Source organism: Pholis gunnellus, assembly GCF_910591455.1.
Source record: "Pholis gunnellus genome assembly, chromosome: 5".
In the NCBI taxonomy this organism is placed as follows: Eukaryota; Metazoa; Chordata; class Actinopteri; order Perciformes; family Pholidae; genus Pholis; species Pholis gunnellus.
The window spans coordinates 5,615,806-5,630,010 of record NC_136531.1 but is presented as its reverse complement, the minus strand read 5'-3'; the positions used below and the strand labels follow the sequence as shown (position 1 = coordinate 5,630,010).

Sequence of the window (14,205 nt, the reverse complement as noted above, 5' to 3'; positions counted from 1 at the left end):
CAAAACACACAACTCTAAATGAGTGCTCCACGTCTGCTGAATGTGTAATAGGCACCTGTTGTTTACACCCCATGTAGCCAAAAAATGTAATTCATCGCTCCAAAAAACAAATGCGTTATTATCTGGTTCTCATTGTTGTTAATTTAGAGGGCTTCAATGGCTGAAATGGAATACAAATATTCATGATTATGTTTTCATTATTGTATAATCACCTTAAACTGAGAATTGTTGTGCTTTTGTTACCTTAGAATGAGCTCTTCATTTATAGGGAGCAGGTCCTGTTCATGGAGTCCGCCATGTTGCACCTCCATGTTTCTCCAGTAGCCCAGAATGGACAGACACTGGCCTTTTGCCTTTTTACGTTACCGGAGAGGCGCGATTGGGAAGGAAGGGTTGAGCGGAAGGGTATTTAATTGGTTGCAATCTGCAACCTCACCACTCAATGCCACTGTTATAACTGTTTATGATTTTAAGCAGGACACATGGAATAATGAATTTCTTGTGAAGCTTCTCCTCTCTTTGGTTCCCTTAACACCAGGAGGCCCTGTGGGAAGATGGATTTTTCATTTCTATAACCACAAATTACTTTGCTGTCTGTATGTCAGCACATCAGGGCAACAATATTAATGTAAATGAAAGAATAATAACAATCTGAAAGCAATTTCTCTGTTTTCTATGTTCTGTCATTTGTAATATTTGTGTCTTGTGATTAATTTCAAAGGAAATGTTGAAACAGCTGCTGGGCCCTTGTGATTGAATATGCATCCAATTCCAGATGTTCCGTGAACCAGTGGCGTTCATCCCTCTTTCATTTAGGCGTTTTCATCGCCTTTGTGACCACGGCAGCTGTCTGCTGCATAAAAGTAAAGCTGTGCTCACCATGTATGAAGTTTCCCCACAAAGGCAACTGTAGGTCTAACAGTAATCATGTTTGAAGGGGGAGTAGGGCAGAAAATCAATCGGGGCAGAGGTGTCAACTGATGAACTGATTGCCCGAGGAACGACGGGACCCAAATTCTGTTAGAAGCTGGTCCCTCCCACTCCTCTGCCCTGCTGCGAGACTCTGAGACACGCCACCCTCTATCTGGCTTGCGCCAAATTCAGCCAAAGCTATCAGATCTGCAAAAGGTCGAGGTGGAAATAGTCATTTCCTACGTAGCGTCGCACAGATCACAGAGCGCAGCAGACTTAATCTGTGAGGCTTCACTGATTACCAAGGATAGCCACCGCAGGTCTGTGTTTGTGTCCCACAAGCACAGCTGTGTACCCCACCCCCCTCTCTCTCTCTCTCTCTTTCTCTCTCTCTCTCTCTCTCTCTCTCTCTCATCTCAGGCTTCTCTGTGCTGGGCTGTCCAGCGACCTTCTCTCTCTCTCTCCTGTCGTCCTCATTCCAAATGTTGGATCTCCGTCCAGGAGATTCAGCCTCTCATCTTGTCTCGCTCTCTTTCTCCCTCTGTGTGTTTGTTTCATTCTCCTATCTGTGTTTGTGCAGCCTGTCGTCTTTCAAGGTAACATAGAGGAGAAGAGGTTGTGTGGCACCTTCTATATATAATTTTATGTCATTTTGGATTATCTATATTGTAATTATATCATGTCGATCTGTCTGTCCGTCCTGGGAGAGAAATTCCTTCTCAGTTGCTCTTCCTGTGGTTTCTTCCATTTTTCCATGTTAAAGTTTTTTTGTTTTTTTTAGAGAAGGCTCTAAGGACAGGAAAGCCCCATGAGGCAAATTGAGATTTGTGATGTTTGGCTCTATGAATACTATTGACTTGACTAATGTGCAGTCACATCAGTATACTAAGTGTAAAAGCTCCACTGCAAAAGAAGAAGAGAAGAATATAAATTTGGGGAAGAGAAGATGTACTGCTACTGAAACTGCTGCTGGCTCCACAGCTGCAAATAAGCATTGGCATTACTGTGATAGCGCCACTTATCACCACTGCATGGCCGGACACAGCAGCAGGTTGGTGCTGTGAAGCAAAACAAAACAATATCTTAGACAAAGCAAAGGTCATGAATCAACAAGGATCCAAACGATGTCACACTAGGTCATCTGTGAGCATTTGAAATGTGTCCGGGAATTGAGTTTCCAAGCACATACTGTATATATACACATGAAGCTCGACACCTGGGAATTAACACCAAACAAAGCCTTAAGCCATACGGATGTGTCGTTTTTCAAAGCAGCATTTTGTCCCAGGAGACAAATGGTCAGCATACCTCATTGGCTCATTGTTGCACTTCATACCACTCGTTTCATGTCTGTCTCAATACTTATCCGCTGACCGGTAGAGAAGAACAAATGAAAACGAATGTAAAGGTAGGAAAGGAGTGTACCTGTAACACTCACTGCATCTACTTCCAATGTGTTAGACATTGGCAGAGATAAGATATTTTGCAGAAGGGCCCTGCTGATTCTTCCTTCTTGTTTTGCATCGACACTGTTCATAAAGTAGGCAAATTGGCCCCAAAATCATTCTACATTATGACAAGTTAATTGGTGACCTAAGCAGCACATAAATTAACCAATTTACACAATGCTCGTCTAATTCCTGTGCAGTCTTTATACGATGAAATCAAAATTAATTTGATGATAGAAAAATGCATCTTTTCTTGGAGTGAATTTAACTAGCTATACTGCAAGAGATATGGCTTTTAGATATTACCATGAGCCAGTCACAGTCAGATAGGAGGCTCAACCATAGACTGTATAAAAGAAGTGGACGGAGTCGTCGTGACGTCACCCATTGGTTTGTGGACTGCCGTTTTGAAGCCTCGAGTTCGGCGTTTTGGCCGTAATTCATCTTGGCTCTTTGCAACCAACGTCAGTGACCATGTTTAGACGGCGGAGGAGTGACGTAGAGACGTCGTATACGGCTCTGGTAGCAACCTGTCAATTACAATGTAGCCACGCCCTAAAGCATACCCTGCTTTATGGTCTAGTTAACTCTAAATGGACCATCATTTACTAAATGAGCATCATGCTGTATTGAAGAAGACTTAAAACTAGCGAATGAGACCATAAACTCATGTTTACAATGTGTACTGAGGTAATAAATCAAGTGAGAGGTAGGGTCCTTTCCATACAATCAGACTTATTTTCACAACTCAAGGAGTCGCCCCTTGATGGCCAGTAGAGAGAATGCAAGTTTAAGACATTTCCACATTAGCTCCCTCTTTAGAACCAGAGACTGCTGCCGGGGCTGAACATGCTTTGGCAAAGAAAAAAGAAGAAAACATTAAGTCACTAAGGAGCTTCATAAACAGCAGACATACTCATTTATTTATTTCAAAGATGGAAAACACTCCTTTTAATTATTTCCCTGCTGAATAAGCGGAGAAACAGGGTTATCAGTGGACATTAAGAATAAGTGAGGTGGAACATTATATGAACAGCTGCTGACCTTTAGGAATTGTCTTACCCTATTAATGACATCGTCCATGATTGGATGATATTAGATATTCACATTCGTATCAGCCTTTTAAATCTGGGAACTGCCATATCAGAGCACTACAGTAAGAACACACACCACTGACTATTGCAGCTGTTTTCCCCACATCTTACTCTCAGTCTTCTACCCTTTCCCTCCTTCTCGGCACACCGCATCCCTTTCCTCACGCTCCCATTTGCTCGACTCACCTGCAGCAGCTTCTTCTTTCTGCATGTCAATCAAGCCACCCTGTGGCTAAAAATGCATCTGTGCGATTGGTTGTGTTCCAGCCGATGGCTCACATTAGACGCACTACCAACACACACCAACGTCCAAGTCCCATCCTCGTCCCAACTGAGTCCCGATGGAAATGCTGTTGGGTAGATTATTGATCTGAAAACAGGCGAGTGACAGTAGTTCGTGGAAATAAAATGCAGACTACACACATGCACACTCACGCAATCATGCTATGTATAATGTATACCTTTAGATCTACATTTGGGGGTCATGCAGAAGAGAAATGCTCATGTTTTTGTGATGTGTTCTGCACTGACATTGCTGCTCTCTGGAGGTCTGGCCTGCGGACTGCAGAAATGTTCTGGATGATGGAAACCTTTGGGGTGGGGGGGGGGGGGGGGATTCAGAAAAGCATGTGTAACACACCCTCCCCTCCCCATCTTGACTGCTTCACTGTGTTTGCTTATTTTATTAATTAGTAAGTGCAATTTATTTATAATTTCTGATTTTGGTTTGTTTGTGCATCATCAGTCGCCTTTTTCGTCCGTCCCCCTCTCTCTCTGTGTGTGTGTGTGTGTGTGTATGTTTGCGTGCATGAGCGTATACGAGCATGCACGTCAGCCATAAACTAATATTGTTGAAGTATTGCCTGGGGCTCGACAACACAGGAAGCCTGAATCAGCTATTGACTCTGTCCTCCTTCATTAGAAGAATATTAAATCACTACTTTATTGATTCAGGGTCTATAACCTTTGCCTCATTTGATCCCTAACATTGTTTTTCAGTCCATCTCTGTGCTTTTTTTTGGCATTATCCTCCTTTATGTCTTCCTTTCTTTCCATCCCTCCCTGCCTTCCACCTCATGGACCCATCGTGAACTGCAAATTCCAAATTCTTCTGCCCTCTGCTTCCTCTTATATTTAATATAAATGTTTTCCTCCAAATTGCCCACTTTCCTCCTCAGTCCTCCCCTCACAGATTCACAGTTTTTAAATTCGTTATTTAATCAACACCTTGTGTCTGGGGGACCTTGGAGTGACGTCTCTCTCTCTGTCTACTGTGAGCGAAACATGATTTGACTGACTTCACTTCTATTTCCGGCCCCTTCACACAGCAGCTCCCATGCGGGGCATCTTCTGCATCACAAAGACGTCGTGGCTCAAAAATTCAAAAATATTAACGCGAAGCTTCGCAGTTTACTACGAGACGTGAATATGAAATAAAGGAGATAAAAAGACGATTCAAATGCGCTGAAGCAATGAAAGGAGTTGTGCAAAAAGCTTAATAGTGTGTGGTAATTGAGCTGAAGGACTTAACCGCCTCAATTGACTGGTGCTGCTAAAAGCTTCTTTTTTTTACGGCTATTTGCATCAACAGATTATTCGTTCTAATCATTCTGAACTTGATTGAAAAGATTTTAAAGTTGCTACCAACAAGACAAGATAACGACGTATAAAGTAGATTTATATAGATTAGATGTCAGCTGCCAAACGTTTTATAATTTACATAAAACTGAACCATTTAGGTACACCTTACTAGTACCGGGTTAGACCCCCTTTTGCCTTCAGAACTGCCTTAATTCCTCATAGCATAGATTCAGCAAGGTGTTGGAAACATTCATCACAGATTTTGGTCCATATTGACATGAGAGCATCACGCAGTTGCTGCAGATTTGTCGGCTGCACATCCACGATGCGAATCTCCCGTTCCACCACATCCCAAAGGTGCTCTATTGGATTGAGATCTGGTGACTGTGGAGGCCATTGGAGTACAGTCAACTCATCGTCATGTTCAAGAAACCAGTTTGAGATGATTTGAGCTTTTGTGACATGGTGCATTATCCTGCTGGAAGAAGCCATCAGAAGATGGGTACACTGTGGTCATAAAGGGATGGACATGGTCAGCAACAATACTCTGGTAGGCCGTGGCGTTTAAACGATGCTCAATTGGTACTAAGGGGCCCAAAGTGTGCCAAGAAAATATCCCCCACACCATTACACCACCACCAGCAGCCTGAACCGTTGATAGAAGACAGGATGGATCCATGCTTTCATGTTGTTTACGCCAAATTCTGACCCTATCATCTGAATGTCGCAGCAGAAATCGAGACTCGCAACGTTTTTCCAATCTTCTATTGTCCAATGTTGGTGAGCCTGTGCGAATTGTAGCCTCGGTTTCCTGTTCTTAGCTGACAGGAGTTGCCCCCAGTGTGGTCTTCTGCTGCTGTAGCCCATCTGCTTCAAGGCTCCACGTGTTGTGCGTTCAGAGATGGTATTCTGCAGACCTTGGTTGTAACAAGTGGTTATTTGAGTTACTGTTGCCTTTCTATCATCTCGAATCACTCTGCCCATTCTCCTCTGACCTCTGACATTAACAAGGCATTTTCCTCCACACAACTGCCGCTCACTGGATATCTTCTCTTTTGAACCATTCTCCATAAACCCTAGAGATGGTTGTGCGTGAAAATCCCAGTAGATCAGCACCAACAACCATGTCACGTTCAAAGTCACTTAAATCCCCTTTCTTCCTCATTCTGATGCTCGCTTTGAACTTCAGCAAGTCGTCTTCACCACGCCTAGATGCCTAAATGTATTGAGTTGCTGCCATGTGATTGGCTGATTATTTATTTGTGTTAACAAGCAATTGAACAGGTGTGCCTAATAAAGTGGCCGGTGAGTGTATGTTTGTGGTGATGTTTACATGCTGTGGGTGGGCAAGCCACTGAATGTAAGATGGCTTTCTCTGAGCCGCTTTCACATTTGTTTCACAGCAGATGGCAATGAAGGGCACATCTGCAGGCACTTCTGCTGATGTACTTCTTATGGTGTGTGTGTGTAAACATGTATGCGCATCTGAATGTGTATGTGTTTTTGTGCATTTACGTCATCTTACAGAGATCTCTGCATCCAGGCCGACCTCAGGAGGGAGCGAGGGCAGGTGGAGATTGCGAGGAGGGCGACGGGATACCCGAGAGAGAAGGGGGAGCGACTGAGTCAGACGGATAAAGACAGACAGCGGGGGCGAGAAAAGTGTTATTGTGCCGCTGAGCAGGTGAGATATGGAGTCCCAGAAAAGGAGACAAGAGCTGATGGGAGGGGCAAGGGGCGTGAGGACAGCGGACCGGAACAGACAGAATACTCTTGGGGGTGAAAGGACGAGACAGAAAGAGACAGTGATGGAGAGCTCTGAGGAGGACGTGTCTTCTGTCTGACCTTTTCAGACAAATTCACAGCCCTCCACCCTGTTCCTCTTGGATCTCGCACAACATTTAAAGACCCTGCTCTCTGTGGCTCCCCCTAGCTTCTATTCAATGTTTTCCAGCTCTTTTCTCACATGAATATTGGTGGAGGCAGGGCATCGACTATTGACCTATTGAGCCACTGCTCTCCACGGTGAACTTGGTGTGGTCATGGCTTGTTTACTGGTGTTGCAAATCGCTCTGGATTAGACAGCTAATGTCGAGGATGTAAAGGTGTTGCTTCTGACCATTTCCTGAAGACTATTAAATACTGTAAAAAAAAAATAATCCTGTATAGATTGTTTTTTTAGATGGTATTTTGGTTCATTTATTTTATTTCAGGTTAGATTGTTTGCCACTTAAGTTCAGAGGGGTTGTGGTTTGTCTTGTTGGCATTTGCCCACCCTGAGCCTTCCTGTGCGTATGACCTTTGAAACAAGTAAACAATGTTTCGTCCGAGATTATAAATACATCAAACTGTTTGCACATAGAGTGATTTGTCTCTGTGGCTGCTTGGGACCTGGGAAAGTAATTTGGATGACCTCTATGTATGCATCTCTACGTACTCTGTGTTTTCTCTGCTCATTTGTTTGACACAGCGGCCTTATTTGTGGTAGTTTGTGGTGATTAAATTCAACGTGGATTCTGATGCCTCTGGCCACAACATTGTGGCTCAAATCAGCCCATTTGCCGTCTTTAAAACTGTGTAATTAGCGCCACACTTGGGTCAATATGAATGTCAGGGGCTCAAATGAATGCCGACAGTGCCCTGTCACTTTGCTATGTGGGTACAATGCCCATATCTATTTGTTCACACTTACTGTGAGAATAGCATGTGCATTTTCATATAGAACAGACAGTCACAGCTTGCTGTTGTCCAGCTCATTCAACAACCTGTTAAACGCAGACTGATGAATATAGCGGTGCTGCTCTCTGTGGGAAAAACTGTGCAACTACATGATGTCAATGAAGGAACATTCTTCCTTGTATAGCATACATACAGGTGCCAAGCTGATGATATACATTGTTTAATATACTAAATTATTCCAATGTATTCTGTTGTTATTTCCTCTATTTTATTAGGCCAATGTCTGAAAAGCTGTCAAATGTGGTGTTGATGATGATCTTGCTTTAGTCTTCTTTCTGACTCCATCCGCCTAAAGATGCATTCATATAAGAGGCTAAATAATGTCTTGTCTCCTCATAAAAAGGCATAAAAACCTCTCATAACAGCTCCTTATCTACGGCCTGAGGTCCAAAACCCTGATATACTTTTACCTGAATTCATGTTACTAATTTTCCAACGTGCAAACACGTGTTTAGTCGTGTAAAACAAGTTTGCAGCGCTGCTGTGAAGTTTATTTTCTTCCGGACCCCCCTCCATCCGTCAGAAGCAGTCTGAAACCGACACTCTCGTATATGTAAAGAAGTCTCGCGATACTTCACGCATCTCATTTGAGCTCAACTGGAGGGATTTCTGTATGCAGAGTGTGGAGCTAACATGCTAGCAGTCCGAAGATAACTTATCTAACGTTGCTACTAGCCCGCTAAGTCAGTTCTGAGGTGAGGACATTATGCTTCAAGTGCTAACTGTATTAACGGAAATGCTAGCTGGTTCTCTTAAGATTGTACGTTATGTAGCGCCCAAACATTAGCTTTTATTTTTAGCTGCTAGCTTAACTTGGATAACTTCTGTTGCTGTTTGTGTTGGTGAGACAGGAAGCTAGTTTTAGCAGCAGTTACATAGCTATCTTGTATTTAATGTTAGCTAACGGCTAGCCATTGGTGTTTTCTATCTATCTATCTATCACTCTATCATGCATTCGCTGACATAGCTATGTGTTGTTTCTATTTCTGCAGTATAGCTTCACTGACTCCTGCTCTTATCCCTGAACCTCCCATCTCTGCATTAGAACACCAGTGGTTCTAAACATGGACTTAGAAGATGACACCACTGTATTAACAACCTTGAAGTCCTTCAATTCCTTCATCAGCCGCACTGACCCTCCACAGCGGCTGTCGGAGCACTCAGCAGGACCTGCAAACCTGCAGAATCAGTACAAACGCAGCATGGAGGTATACAGAAACTGACAGCATCTACAGTAAGCTTTGTGAAGGCGGTGTTAACATGCAACCTTCTGCACTGACTGACTTGTTTCTCCCTGTAGTTGTTGGAAGCAGCAGAGAAGGTTCAATCCAAGAATCGCTACCTTCAGCTGGACCAGGAGAAGAAGCAGATGGAGCTGAGTCACAAGCGAGCGCGATATGAACTCGAGAGGGCTGCTTCTGACAGCTCACGAGACTTGGAGGTACAGGTCTCACACCCGTACCCATTCATATAACACAAATGAACATCAGAGAAGACATTGGGTAAAACTTGTACCTCACCTTTTTATGCAACAGCATGAGGTTGACCGGAACCAGGATCTCTTGGGGCGAATCAAAAAGTTGGAGGAGAGAGAGACGGATGCAGCTAAGAACCTCTCCGAGCAGGTGACGGTAAATCGTTCTCTACGTAAGAACCTGGACGGCCTGAACAGGAAACTGGAGGAGCGAGATACGAGACTGAACACCGCTAACCAGGTGCACACACTCACACATTTACTGCTTCTGTACACTGGTAATGTCTCTTATGTTACCTTGACTTACTTCTGCAATCTATTCCCAGACCATCAGTTCTTTGAAGGATGAAATCCGAGAGCTGAAGCAGAAGATTCAAAACCAAGACTCGGCAGTTTCTTCTCAAACCCTTGAAAACCAGGAACTGCAGGAACAGTTAGATTTACAGCGCAGGTACAGGCACACACACTGAGACTACCAACTTGCTACTAGCTCTGTTTCATGCTGTACTGAGCAAGAAAAACGCTGACCCAACACTTCTCTCTGCTTGGTATTATAATCAGGAAGCATCAGGAAGTCTCTCAGCTTTGCCAAAGTCTCCAAGCGGCCCAGACCTCCTGCTCAGAGCACATCATCAAGATTAAGGTGTGTTACACACAGCTGACATTACTGATGACTGACAATCAGAAACCTTAATATTGTTTACAGCAATGTGGTGTTTACATGCAACTCAGAGTGAGTCGCATCATATCCCATATCATTACAAACTGTAAGACAGTCCTCTAATCATACTCGATGTCACATGTATAGTTTATCATTTGAGTTATTGGACATGTTCGCTTTCTAATTTAGTTACTTTTTCCATTTTTAAATGTTGGTTTGGAATGTTTTTTACCTCACTTTTTCACATTTTTACGTGATAATGTTTGAATAACGTCATTCAAAGGTTCCTGTATGTGAAACAAAGGGCAGTGAATGCTTTAGCAGTGGACCCAATACACACGTGCCGTTGGTATTTCTGTTTAGTTAATCTCTCTCTCTCTCCGTGTTCTGACAGGAGTTGGAGAGGCGTCTCGCCCTCCAGGAGCAAGACTTTGCCATCGTGAAGAATGTAAAGTCAGAGGTGGCCAAGGTTCCAGACCTGGAAAAGCATGTGAAGCGCCTCAGAGAGGAAAATGCCTTTCTCAGGTCAAATACATGTTTTAATGCCTTTCAATAGAATAGACGGGCTTTCTTTTTTTTTTTTTTTTATAGACTACGGCTTAGTGCGACCCCACAGAGGTCGAAAAGCCTGCTTCAAACCTCTTGACATGTCAGCGTGACTTTGGGTCCTCATGCCGCACAAGGAGGCATTAGATGGTAACCTTTGAGGAGGGAGAGTCGTGAGGAATGTTAATCTCATCAGGAGTCGGTGCAGAAACACAGCATCCATCAGGCTCATGGTGAAATTTAAAGCGTGGAACTCAATTTCATTTCTGAAGATAATGTATTAAAATATGATGTTGGTTACACAACTAGAATTCTGCTGAATATACTGCAACGGCTTGGTCACACATTAAGTCATTGCTACTTTTGAAATAAGCAAGTTTTCCTTGAATAGAAGCAGTATGGGTAACATCCGTCATCACTGTTATCATCTATTGGCTGTCCTCTGCAGTACTAAAAGATTTAACAAAACAAAACCTTTTTCTTTTGTAGAGGGAAATGACATATATACGCTGTTGATTTAGAATTATAAGAGTAATGCAATCATGTTAGCCAGTTCTAAATGTTTTATTTTTCATCGTGTGCTCATAGATGTAGTTTCTGTGAACTTGCTACTGAAAAAATGCCATTTCTACATCAGAAACCTAGTCCACAGCCTTGAAGCTAATATTGAGTTTTGTTTTTGCTCTTCTCCCCCCGGCTGTCCAGGGAGAGCAGGGAGAATTGCAGCCTGTTGAAAGAGGAGGTGGAGGGGCTGAGGAGGAAGCTGGAGAGGATGGAGAAAGCAAAGGAGGAGCTGGTGAATATGGAACTGGAGAAGGAGGTAAACCCGAGACCACGTGGAGCTGTGAGGTGTTGTAGTGTTGTTTGTAGTGTTATTTTCTTCAACTGTGTGTCTTGTATATTTCTTGCACTCGACTGCTGCCATGATAATAACAGTAGCATGCAGGTCCAATACGTGGACAAACAGGTGACGTAATGTTTCTTGGATCCTTAGAGGTTGGCGGAGAAGCTCCGAGCCTGGGAAAACATCGGGCAATCTACTGGCCTCAACATCAGGTCAGACGCTGTCAACGTGTGTGTGTGTGTGAATATGAGGCAGAAAAACAGAGGCAGACGTGTGTTTTGTTTTATCAGTATATATTTATTTTATGAAATCTGATTGAGTACCACTAGGTGGAGCTGTGGTCACTCCAAATAAATGTGCCTCATCACTGTGGATTGATTCCACCTGTGTGTGTGTGTGTGTGTGTGTGTGTGTGTGTGTGTGTGTGTGTGTGTGTGTGTGTGTGTGTGTGTGTGTGTGTGTGTGTGTGTGTGTGTGTGTGTGTGTGTGTGTGTGTGTGTGTGTGTGTGTGTGTGTGTGTGTGTGTGTGTGTGTGTGTGTAAGTGTAAACTGGTAATGAGAGAATGATTGCATGTTTCCCTGTGCGCAGCGAAGCAGAGCTGACAGATTATAAACACTGCAGCCTTGTCCATCGCATGCACACGTGCACGCTCACCATTTTCATGATGATTAACTCTGGCTGCGATGTAAACAGAATGTTAAATGGAACCATTTCCACACTGCGTGCGTGTGCGTATGTGTGTGTGTGTGTGTGTCACACCTTCCTCCAGGGTAGGAAGAAAAAGTTAGAAGTATTGTAAAGAAATTCTGAAATGAAATGAAGTATTTCCTCATGTAAGGTTTAATTTTGGTCTTGCGTAATGTGTCAAGGGACCCGATGGCGTTTGTTAAATTTGCAGTTATTAAGAGACCTGGAAGGATCACAGGAAGGTAATACCAATCTCACTTTAATACAGGCAATAATTTGGCCGGGCTGTCCATCATTTTTCTGAAAATCGTATGTCGGACGAGGCTGTCACCCTGGATAAATTGAGTTGAAAATTTGAAAGCCTCCTGAAAATTCAGGTGTTCGGACTGCCATGTCATTGGCTTGCCTGAGTGCTGTAGCTGAAAAACCGAAAAATAAATAAAAGACTGCATTGCACATACGGCTTCCAAAGGGCAGCCACATGTGTGAGGCTCGTACTGATCAAAAGTAAAGGTTAATGCAGCTTGCAAATCAACAGTTAGAAACTCCTTCCAGCTGTTTTTACTGTTTACTAAATGGCCAAGTTAATTGTCAGGATGTTGTTTTCCTGGGATGTGGAGGCAAAATGGAGTGTTTTCATTTAGCAGTCTGTTCACCTTTAGTTCACCGAGTACAACACATTGCGAGTACTGACTCTCAGATTTTTGCATTAGTGGCACATTGTGATCGCCTTCGAGGCTGTTAAGCAGACGTTCTCATCATCATCATCATTTGTAATGTGCTGAATCTTTTCAGGTGCGTCCGCTTCATGTGCTTTTGTGAGGACGTTAAAGAACGGCGGCGTAGGTGAAATTGAATCTGGATTTACGTCATTATGCTGCTTTTGGAGTTAAAAATGATTTCAATAGAAACGCAAATGAATGACAATGAAGCAGCGTCTGAACCGACACGTCAAAACAAAGCCTCGTCTTAGAGCCCATGTTCAGGCTGCTTCTTGTTCCGTCATTACATGTGAAATATTGCATTAGGGTGGCGGCGTTTTGTGTGTTTGTGTTAGTGATTTGGTAATTTCTCATAACTGCAAGCTGTTGCTTCATACTTTGTTTTTGCTTTAGTTTACATATAATAACTCTTTGTGTCACCGGGCAGTTGGGGCTGGTCATTAGTGGTGTGAAAAGAACACGTTGTGGAGCGGGTTGTTAATGAGGAGTGAACACATTGGTGCCGTTTGTCTCCTGCAACACAGGATTTGGCCATTTTGTGCCGTTTTGCCACACGGAAAGCTAACTTTTTGGACAGAAGCGAACTCTCCCCAGCAACAGTCACTGTGGCTGCCTCGCAGTCCGCAGCTTGGATTTGCCAGCAGTTGGCCGGTTTGCTGGTGTTTATTTCCATTCCTTCTGTTCCGCAGTCTGATAACAGTGTGCTTGCTTACGTGTGCACCCATGTGGCTGACAATTGAATGTCAGAGTGATGGAAATATTTTTCTTAAAATAAGGCTGTTAAGTGGAGCAAAGATTTGAAGGGACAGACGACGAAAATGTTGGTGAAGGTTTTCTGGAAATGGATTTCCTTTTCAGTAATGTTTTCACCAGCTGAAGAGAGAAGTTAGTGTTTGTGTCTCAAGAAAAAAGAAATGCAGATTGTGGTGTTTATTTGTGTGTGTGTGTGTGTGTGTGTCTTGATCTTGTTTCCCACAATAATGGGTTCTGACTTTTCTTTTCTTTTTATCTCCTCACCTGCTCCCAAAGTTGAAAAGTTGTGTCATGCATCTCGTGTTAGAGTTTAGCTCAGTTTGCCAATGCTACTAAATGATCCGAAAATGTACAGACCTCCAATATAGATTATCCTAAAACAGTGAAGCTAGAATAATGTTAATTTGCAGCCATTTTTAACTTATCAAGCCAAACGATGACCGGTTCCATCTTCTAACCACTGAAACGTGAGGATTTACTGCAGTTTTCTGTCTTTATAAACTGCTTTGCGTTTTACAGTGTCGGATGGGGAAAAAAACAGCAATTTGAAGATGAAAAATAGAAGATAATGATAATAATTAGTTGTGCAAAAGCCTGGTGTTGGCACACTTTAATTGTGTGAATGAGAAACATCTGGTGAAAATGTTGCTTAAATTGTACTTAAACGCTTCTGACCACAAACCTTTTCCAAAACTAAACCCGCAACACTTTAACAAGACTCTGGAACCAACATCGTGTTCTCA

The 14,205-nt window shown here is 43.1% G+C and overlaps 1 protein-coding gene across 1 annotated transcript in view; it reads left to right on the top strand.

Moving 5' to 3' along the window:
* Positions 1–8,372: 8,372 nt before the first annotated feature.
* Positions 8,373–14,205, top strand: part of mad1l1 (mitotic arrest deficient 1 like 1) — a 48,247-nt gene continuing 42,414 nt past the window's right edge. The window contains exons 1-9 of the mRNA XM_079160285.1: positions 8,373–8,469; positions 8,767–8,982; positions 9,075–9,215; positions 9,310–9,489; positions 9,575–9,699; positions 9,810–9,891; positions 10,304–10,434; positions 11,161–11,275; positions 11,450–11,511. Coding sequence (XP_079016411.1) covers positions 8,839–8,982; positions 9,075–9,215; positions 9,310–9,489; positions 9,575–9,699; positions 9,810–9,891; positions 10,304–10,434; positions 11,161–11,275; positions 11,450–11,511 — 980 coding nt within the window. The 5' untranslated portion in view covers positions 8,373–8,469; positions 8,767–8,838. The remainder of the gene's footprint in view (positions 8,470–8,766; positions 8,983–9,074; positions 9,216–9,309; positions 9,490–9,574; positions 9,700–9,809; positions 9,892–10,303; positions 10,435–11,160; positions 11,276–11,449; positions 11,512–14,205) is intronic.